This window comes from Diorhabda sublineata, chromosome 1, assembly GCF_026230105.1.
Source record: "Diorhabda sublineata isolate icDioSubl1.1 chromosome 1, icDioSubl1.1, whole genome shotgun sequence".
NCBI lineage: Eukaryota > Metazoa > Arthropoda > Insecta > Coleoptera > Chrysomelidae > Diorhabda > Diorhabda sublineata.
The window spans coordinates 44,752,981-44,763,426 of NC_079474.1; the positions used below are offsets into that span (position 1 = coordinate 44,752,981).

General features: G+C 31.7%; 1 protein-coding gene across 1 annotated transcript; it reads left to right on the plus strand.

Annotated features, from left to right (window-relative positions):
* Positions 1 to 2,268: 2,268 nt before the first annotated feature.
* LOC130450998 (annexin B11-like) lies at positions 2,269 to 10,293 on the plus strand. The gene is made up of 5 exons (XM_056789775.1): positions 2,269 to 2,369; positions 4,770 to 4,946; positions 5,006 to 5,210; positions 8,557 to 9,065; positions 10,213 to 10,293. The coding sequence occupies exons 1-5, from the start codon at positions 2,349 to 2,351 to the stop codon at positions 10,267 to 10,269; spliced, it is 969 nt and encodes a 322-aa protein (XP_056645753.1). The 5' UTR covers positions 2,269 to 2,348; the 3' UTR covers positions 10,270 to 10,293.
* The last annotated feature ends 153 nt before the right edge of the window (positions 10,294 to 10,446 follow it).

Sequence of the window (10,446 nt, forward strand, 5' to 3'; positions counted from 1 at the left end):
AGTAAATGTCCAGAAATTCTGAGTAGTGAAATGATAAAATTTATCACAAAATAAGGAAACAGAATAAACGACCTCCGAATATTGAGATGTATATAACTCAAGATCATAGATAAAGGATAACTCAAGATATTCGACTTTAGCAATTGAGGGTTATGTTGATGGTTTTGTTGCAATGCGTATCATACCATATTTCAAATTTGGCAACGCATTGTAGAGGATTTTAAGAAACGCAATAGGGTTGTTCCAGCAGTACGCTCTCATCATATTTCGAACTTTGGTACATCATGAATGCCTTACTATAATCTATTACGATTAGGGATGCAATCGATGTTTCTGAACCATCGATACCTATTCACTATTACAAAACATCGATGTTATCTTATATGATGATCGATGTTGTCTTATAAGGCGTTTTTACATGTTTAATTGTGTTGTCAATAATATTAATTATTTCACCTAATTTAATTTATATTTTATTATGCTGGGATCAGTTTCTCATTGTTTAGTTATTTATTATCATAGTTTAAAGAGATTTGAGGCTGGAATATTAACTGCTCTTAATAATCGGATTAGTGATGTTGCATTATTAATATATATTGCTTGAATATTAAATTTTGGCAGTTGAAATTTTATTTGGAAATTATAAAAGAAGATTATGTTATATAATTAGTAAGTTATTTCGTTGTTTTAGCAGCTAAAACAAAATTCCTCATTCTTCAAGATTGCCTGCGGCAATAGCAGCACCTGTTTCTTCCTTAATTCATTCTTCTACTTTAGTTATTGCCGGGGTTTATTTATTTATTCGTTTACCTATCGATAACGTTTACAAATTACGTAAGGCTCATTGGGGTATTGGTGGAGTTAAATATCCTTATAAAACTTGACATAAGGAGGAAGGGAGGAAGATTCACTTTTTCTTACGTAAGGTCATTGACTACATACATATGCTATTTTCTGTAACGATTTAATACCTTCGATTCTAATGCTCGCTTAATGTATAAAACGCCAGCTCAAGCTTTTAAGAAAGCACGTGAATGCCGAATGAAACTTGGTACATACTTCATACCAGCTACTGTCAGTAACGCGGCCGCAATAGAAACAAGCGCCAACGGAGGCGTAACTTGAGAGTCATATTTAATAAACCTAACCAAGCAGTGTCAATATACAAGAATTGTTTAATGTGATTTGAATTTTTAAATATTATCATATTACATTACGAGTGTGGAAAGCGATACATTTCGCAATAGTTACTGTTTTGCACGAGTCACGTTACGACGTTTCGAAAAATAATCGAACGAAAGATTTGAACTTGAAATTTGCCTCCAAAAGCATGAATGAAACTGATGTTTCCATGTACGTTTAGTACTGCTATGAACCAAGAGATGACGCTGAAACGGGAACTCGAGTTGGCTATCTAAAAGATGGGGTTGATCTATGCTATGTCCATCAAAGAAACGGAGTGCACGAAAATATTATCTTATTTAAGACAAGGCTGCTTGTACAGAGTTGCATCAAGCGACGACGTTTATTAAATATAATATGAAACTAGGTGTAGAAATATTACTCAAGGTTTAAGTGATGAAAAACAAAAGAAAACCATTTGTATTTAACATTAAATGATTTACAAAATAATGGGAAGATTTTATTTCAACAGAAAAAAACCGATAATCAGTTTTTAGTTTCAAAATTATATTTATTTGATACGAGGGTTGTGAGTTAGATTTGAGATAGACCAATAAAAACAAATATTTATAATTGGCTTTATTGGCTACCGATTGAGATACCTTTCGCACTTCTCCTCCTCCGAATAGCTGCGTTCAAGTAATAAACAATACAACTGAACTTTTTTTGAGACACCTGTAAACGGTGTGTTGAGAAGCCATGTAGTGGATGCCTTTCGATCTTTAGTAATTTATATTGGGCCTCATCTTTTCTATTGGAAATTGTTGAAATTAATTTAATGAAAAGAATAATTAGGACGCTGATATATGAATATATAATCATATGTAGGGGTTCTTAAATAAATTTTATTGAGATTATTTACTTTTACGGAATTTAAAATAATAAAAACATTATCATTGGCACAATACCAATTTGCCCTACTTTATCACTTTCCGTTAATTGATTATTCTAATTTTTATTTTTGGATTATTTCTGTATTTTGTGTAAATACAAGGTGTGTAGCTGTAACTTTGTACAATTTCGATATGTCAAAAGTATACTAGACTTTAGTGTTGAAACAGATGCATCAGAAACGAGTAGTTTGTATAGCAGCTGAAAAAATTGTTTTAAACTACTGTTATTGGTGTTGTTTGTAACAGAAATTCTTATTTTCAATTATTTATAAAATGAATATCTTGAATCAATGGGTAAGTTCATTACCATTATTTTTGATTAAATTAGAATTTTTAAACTAGCATCAAAATGTATTAAAAAAAAATTCATGATAAGACATGGAACGTCTTTTTACAGATTAAACGTTAGAGGTCTAAAGTCTCCAGGAAAATCTGTAGTTTCCAGTCTTTTTCTGATTTCAACATCTCGAAATCTTGAGTTATTTTTTTTGTAAAGAGCAAATATGGATCGAAAGGGAATCTAAACAATGAAAAAGGGTTATAACTAACTAAATAATAATTTATTTGAATTTAACTCATCAATATTTAGTGTTTTCTCCCCTGGCTCTAAAAATACTCAATCTTCCTCGATGTTATTTATTCTGTAGTAATCGCCGTTTTAAGGTCCGATTTCGAGATTGGTACAGGATTTCTCTTCAGCCCAATGATCCATTAAATATCTGACAATGGCTTCTTTATATTTGAAATTTTTATAAAATCAGCAGTTGTTCTTGTTGAGCAGCAGAAATGTAGAAGTATGTAATTCACACAATCTCGAAGAACCCCTCTTGATCTCCCTCTTGATATTGTTATTAAAAATAATCGTCAACTACACCGATATATTGTTTATAAATACATGTTTTCATTAGTCCATCCTCAGCATCTTCTCGTATTAGTTGTTGAATTGATAGAACAATCTAGTACCATGACCTGCCCAACACTAATACGGCCGTTGGACGACGAAGAACGTGTTTAACGCTATTGCGACCACTGGATTTTGCTATTTTTTCAGTGTAATCGTGCGTTCTGTTGCCAAAATTTATTTTTATGACATTATCCATTGTTTCGTTATAATGTGTTTTCGTTTTTGTATTTATATTCTAAATATATATCCCGAATCCTGGTAATACAGATTTTAACGTTATTTTATTATTATTAGCAATATCTGTTGTTTGCCTTTGGGGATGAATTACGATGTATGACTCCATTAAACCTACAGTAATTTCAAAAACTGTGTACTTAAGCTTGTACAAAATTTAGTTCTCTTAAAGCTTCGCTATGACGTTCTGGAACAATTGCTGTACTTGTTGGAGTTTCAGTCTCTTCTAGTAAATTCTAACCAATTAGAGTTAAGACTACAGACAGAAAAGAAGGCTTCATCTTTCCTGGTAACCTTTCACAAAGACAGAATTAATAATTCTATGAAGATTCATTTTCAACAAACTACAAATGTGATATAATTTACATTTTGTACATTAAAGTTTATCATGTTTTGTACCGTTTAACGTTTTTTATCCTCTTTCGTATCGTAACACTCATATTTGTTTTCAAGTGACAGCTATTTGAAAAGGCCTATTATAATAATAAAATATTAGTACAAACTAAATCTTATCTTATTTATGTAAACAATCGACAGGTCTGTACATGTATGTAAACAAACGATAGGTGCATGATACAGGCTTCCAATTTTACACCAGATATGTTTTGACGATTCTTAATGCTTTTGTAATATAGTTGATAATATGTTGGTAGGTATTTACATTGTTGTCATATCAATTGTTTTTACAGAATTATAAGAACGTTTCAAAATGTAAAAAACTGCATCAAGTCTAGTTGTGGCGGTGCAAAATTTTAGTCTGTTTACTTACCCATACTGCGTAAAATTCAAAGAGGATATTTTTTATTTTTCTAAATTTTGCATACGACAATATTGAAGTGAATGAACACAAAACAGTCAATGTTTCTGGCATGTTTTTTTTTCCTTTTTTTGTTGTTATCTCTTGATGAATAAATGTACGAAGGTGGTTTAAAAATTATGGCATTTCACTCTCACTGGCACTACTACCGTTTGGAGCACTAACGCAGTTTATTTGTAAAAATGGTGACTTCACGATGATTAGTGCTGCCAGAGCAATCAATACTTTGGGAACATGTAGGGTTGACTCTATGCGACTGAAGTGTCGCAAGGTCGGTCTTGGAATCGGTATATAAACACGGGATTTGCAACGCACCAAAAAGGGCGAAAACGAGAAAGAGCCACAACTGATGATCAAGATTGTTTAACATAAATCGTGTCAACCATTAATAGCTTCTCAGGAAAACTACTGGAAGGGTAATTTCTAATTAAAATATCAGAATATGGTTGCGTGCACGAGATTTGAGATCACGAAGATGCGCTAGCAGTGTACAACGACTTTCAAACCATTTCAATAGTTACATCCCTGACTACTCAATGCCAAATATTTTTATGCGCAGTTATTTAGGGTGGGTATTTTCTATGGCGTATCGTGTATTTCCAGTAAATACCACCAGAATATATCAGCTATTATTAGAAGGCCCTTGCATAAGTATTTTTTTTTAATTGTGCAATCTAATTCAAATAAACGAATTTTAAATTGTAGAAATTTTATATTTTCATTGCTTTTTCTATTATAGCATTCACCTACTGTTGTTCCTGTCCAATTATTTAATGCAACAGAAGATGCTCAAGTATTGCGGAAAGCAATTAAAGGTTTCGGCACAGATGACAAAACCATTATCAAAATATTAGCTCGAAGAAATAATCGACAAAGACTTCAAATTGCAAATGCATATAAAACCTTATTTGGGAAGGTATTTTCATCTTTGTAAAAAGACTATTCTAAGAACAAATATAATTAGTTTGTTTCTAGGATTTATTGAAAGACTTTAAAGGTAAACTCAGTGCAGATTTTGCAAATTTAGTTATTGCCATGATGACACCTACAAATGATTACTATGTTAAACAACTTGAGGAAGCAATGGAGGGTACAGAAATAGATGAAGATGCTCTTATAGAAATTCTGTGTACAAAATCTAACGAAGAAATTCGATTCATTAAGCAAAATTATGAAAAACGTATGTTTATATAATATATTAAGAAACCGGATAGTAAAGTCGTTTCTGCGTATGTAGATATTTGTCTTTTGTCAGCTATTGTCCATTGTGTACTTCGACATCCTGTCACGGACATTTTAACGTAGCTTATACACTTCTAAATAATCAAATATTAGACATTTTGCAATTTGGGGTCAAAAGCCAGCCAAATACCAAATATGGTTATTGAGTTTTAAGTGTAGTTTTGACCAACAATATTTATCCAAGTACATTAGAGGATCATACCATTCCAAAAATGGTTCTCTAAGGTCATAATCGATAATTTTGACTTCTATCGATTAGGAAGACTAAAAAAAGTTAAACAATGACATACTAAGGGCAGTAGTGGAAGCAAATCCATGTCAGACAATTGAGGAACTCTCAAAAACCCTTCACCGACCTGTTCCAAGAACAAAATAAAGAGATCAGGTGTTTGGGTAGGCGCAAAAGGCAGTAGCTCTCTCCAAATGAATCCCCAAGAAGTACTGCATTACCAGGTTTAAGCCTCCAAAAAGAAGATTTTATGTGTTAGGTGGAGTATACGCGGAATTGTTGATGCAAATCTTTGTTGTGAATAATTGGATAAACTAAAACAATCTTTAATCAAAAAATATCCTCCGATTATTATTATCTTAAAATTGGGATGTTGGGTGACGACCTAATTCAAGTCTAGTTCAGTAGATTTTCTTTTAATGTACAATATTAAGATACACTTACATCACTTGTTTTACCACTTTGAATTTATCGTAATTAATAACAGGTTAGAAATTCATAGTTTTGAACTTTAGCTTTATTTAACAACAAATTCACCAGTTGACAGTTGCTTTTTGTTTGGTTTGTTTCGTTATTTCATTATAAACAGTTTTACACTACCAGCAACGCTTGCAAATTGTTGAAATCATTTATCAATATAATAGTTGTTCTATCCATTAAATTTATCGTGCATTTAGTCTATTTTATGGCGTACATAATTGTCCTTCAGAACAGATAATTCGAATAAAAATATTTTTATGACACATCACTTTTATCCAGAATACGTATCCCGTAAAACACCGAACATTGCCATGAAAAACTTGTAACCGCTATTCTGATCTAAATCAATTCATTTTTCGCCATTCTCATCAAATATGGTCACATTTAATAAAAGTTGTGGCGAAAAAATCTTTCAAGATTCAACTTGTGTGAGAATAAGAACCAAAATACCATCGTTTGAACCGCCAATTTGGTGAATAAGCTGAAGCAAGTTGATATTGATATTGAATTTGTTTTGTGCAATGAAGACCATTTTTTATTAAAAAGAACGTAAATAAGCAGAATTGTCGCAGATAGGGTGAGGATATTCCACAAGCTTTTGTCGAAACATCATGACATCCATAACGTTACTTTTAACGTTATAGGGACATGTATAAAAATATATTCGTTCCTGAGTTAGTTATGTATCAATCTTGCTGGCATGTGGTTTTAACAGGACGAAACCACATACAATAAAGTACGTGACAATTGATTTACTCAAAGAAACTTCTAACGAGATTAATTTCATGTAATGGTCCAATTATTGGCCACCTCTTTGGATAATTTTCTTTGTGGTTATGTAATTATCTACATCGATGAACTCAAAAGAATTGAGCACCTAGAAATCCACATTCGAAGAATTATTGGCGAAATTTAGCAACATATGTTGCGATAAGTTCATGAAAATTGGTATTCCAGATTGATCCTTGTACGGGCCTACCAATATCATAAATTATCTATCCAATTTATTGATATTAAATAACTTTCTCTTTTTACTTACTTACTTCCTATTTGGCCCGTGTTCAGTTCAGTCTTTTTATTTCCAGGTTTTTTTGCTATTCTTCCATTCCATTTCCTTCGGGGTCTGCCTCTTCTTTTCTTTTTATTTGTTTCCCATATCACCTTAACTGTTTTGTCCTTCTCCATTTTTTTGCACTGCACTCACTACGTTTAATTATATCGTTCCTTAATTTATCGAGTCTATGATTCTAAGATTCTCGTTATTGTACGTTTTGTTATTTTTTTGTTACATAATACAGGGCTATATATGTGAATATTGTCTTATTTGCCCTGTTGGTATCAATTCTTCAATCTGGTCTTACAATTATCCCTATATAATTTAGCATTCTAACTCTCTTCTCCACTTCTTGTTTTTTGTACAGTTATTTCTTCTGGTTTACTTGATATTTTCATTATTTTTTTCTTTTGTATATTTATCTTCAATCCGAATTGCTTCCTTCCATTATTCCATTTCTGTATACTGTTTTGTAGCGCAAGTCGTAGGTCGTAGTTCACTCATGTAGATTGGTCTTAATATGTTGTATCCTTTGTGTGTTTACTTCTTTAGCTATTTCGTCTATGACTAAAAGAAACACTCACTCCTCTGTAAATTACAAAACTACTTGTCGTATTCCCGCTAGTTCGTACCACATTTTCTGTTTTCCTATATGTGCTCGTAACTTTTTTATCAATTGTTCACTAACTTTTCTATTCCTCCTTCTCTTTTCTATTGTTATATAACTTGTACAGGAGATTCCTGATTACGTTATTTTTTAGTTCATTTGTAATGGCACTAAACTTCTTCTTAATCACTTTTACTACATCATTAAACTGTAAACAAATAAGTAGTGGGCTGTATTTACTATTTAACTAAATTGTACTTTAAAACTAAAAACATTTATCCACTCTTACTAATTGACATCAACCAAAATACATAATATATAAATATATTATAAGATAGTAGCGGGCTAATAATCACACGCACGCTACCAAGGCCAAAAAGCAAGTGTTACATTTCTTTTTCTATTTATCTTTTGGCCCAGCGTTAACCGACTAGACAAGCAAAAAAAAGTTTTAAGAATAAAAACCACAATACAGCTTGTTGCCACGGTAACAAAATTCAGTATATGCGGGGAACAGATTAATAACATGAAAGAAATATACATATATACGAGGTGCGTTCACAACACTTGTGTAATGGTAAATAAGCAAATCTTACATTGATAATACTTAATTTGGAAAGTCTTATATTATTTTTTGTTTATTAATTTGCTAAATACTGGGCAATTCCATTTCTGTTCATTACTACATCGATTTTGATTTAATAAAAGATGTATGTACTCCATTAGGCGACATCTAACATCAATGGGATTAAATATATATCTTCTGGGGTGAAAAGCTTATGCATCCTAGTGGTTCTAGGTGGACACACTCTCTTTTTAAATTAACTAATTAAATGAGAATTATTTACATAAAATTATATTAAGATTATATTTAACTATATTTATGTTTTGTAATCTTTTATGTACATTTTTAGTCTGCGACAAGTCTTTGCAAAGTGACCTAAAAAGAGCTACTTTTGGTACCTTCAAACGTATATTGGTATCACAATGTAACGCTTGTAGGGATAATAGCACAATTATAAATCCGAAAGAAGCATTTGACGACGTACAAGCTCTACTCAAAGCCGGTGAACATCTACTAGGTACTGACGAATCCATCTTCATTACTATAATGTGTCAAAGAAATTACTTACAACTAAAATTAGTGTTCGAAGAATATCATCGAATAACTTCCAGCGATATTGAGAAAGATATAAAAAGTAAATTTTCCGGAAATTCTAAAGCAGCGCTATTGGCTATAGTGAGATCGATAAGAAGCCAACCTACTTTTTATGCTAAAATGCTTAATAGAAGCATGAAGGGTTTAGGTACCAATAATAGACAATTGATACGTATAGTTGTTACCAGATCTGAGATAGATATGGGTTTCATTAAAAAAGAATACCAAGCAAGATATAGAATCTCATTAGCTGATGCCATCAAGGTAATTATTGATAACTTTTTCTAATGAGTTTTGATTAGGTTAATATCTATGTGTTAACCAGAATTGTCTTTTCAAAATTTAAATTTTTCTTCTGCTTTGTTTTCTTAGTGTTTGTAGATATTACATGATCACCTTGAGTTCGATTATTTTTTAGTTGATCGCTCAACTGGCGAGTAGGACTGCTACGTCTATTTTCCGATCATTTCCATCCAAATTGAAATATATTCTCATTTTACAATTTTATTATTTTTGTAAATAATTTTAAAAATATGTCTTACGCGAGAAAGTATTCGTTAAAAGGTAATCGAATCATTATAAATTGGACGGTATTTAGACAGATGCACTCAATTGTTAACTCGTCTTGCTACAACTGAATATTAAATTATAAAACGTAAATAGACGAGTAAAATGTACCTGCCTGGTTTAAACAGGGTATCAGACGTGAACTGAGCACTTTTTGTACCCCATTCGTTTATAATAACTTCGGTAGTCTTTTAGCTGGCGCAAATAATCTTCGAAGCATCGAACTATACTTAATGATTCGGTTATTGTCATCCATTTATACAGTTTTGTGATTAAAACCACATCCTGGCGAAAGTTGACGCAATGTTTCTAAACTGGTATAATTGTATTCTGAATAATCTGCTACCTTTTGCTGTATTACTTCTAATGTCGTAATCCTGTTCTCCTTATATAAACTATAAATTGTCCTTGAGTAGCTTTGTCAACTGAATTATTCACAGCAACCCCTTTCGTGATGAGTCCACGTGGACTGACGGTTTGTTAGATATTTACCCAATTTTATGCACGGAGAAAACGTTATTTCTTCTTAATTTGGTATGAGTGTCGTGAGTATTTATGAAATATTGATTGTTCCTCGCATAACTGTCTTCTGGAACTGATATTGGAAGAACTATAGCACTTGCAGATCATTTGGTCAATATACACTCATCCCAGTTCCTACTGTGATGTTGGAAGCATCGATATTGCATGATTGGATGCACTGCTAACCAATGCGGTACTTTCAAGGAAACTAATTAATTTTTTTGATAATTCATTGTATTTGTTTATCACACCTAGTAGTTTATTCAATGATAACACCAACATTATTTTTGTCTACCTTTAGTATTTTCAAATTTATTTTCAGGGTGATTGTTCAGGAAGTTACAAGAAATGTTTATTGGCACTTATTGATGAATTATGAAATTCAAGAACGAAAAAAGGAAAGCTATTATTAATATTATATTCATGATCAGTATATCATCTTATAGTTTAGAAATATCTATTTTAATCTAAAGACAAACGCAAATTAAAATAATTAATGTATAGTAACTGTAGTTGTATAAGGCTATAAGTTCTGTCTTCAGTTGGGAATCATCTG

What these genes read in the sequence shown, in the direction of transcription:
- LOC130450998 (XM_056789775.1), top strand. Translation starts at nt 2,349, where the DNA reads ATGAATATCTTGAATCAATGG. An exon ending in TAAGCAAAATTATGAAAAAC is followed by an intron (nt 5,211 to 8,556) that starts GTATGTTTATAT and finishes GTACATTTTTAG; the next exon opens with TCTGCGACAAGTCTTTGCAA. An exon ending in CATTAGCTGATGCCATCAAG is followed by an intron (nt 9,066 to 10,212) that starts GTAATTATTGAT and finishes ATTTATTTTCAG; the next exon opens with GGTGATTGTTCAGGAAGTTA.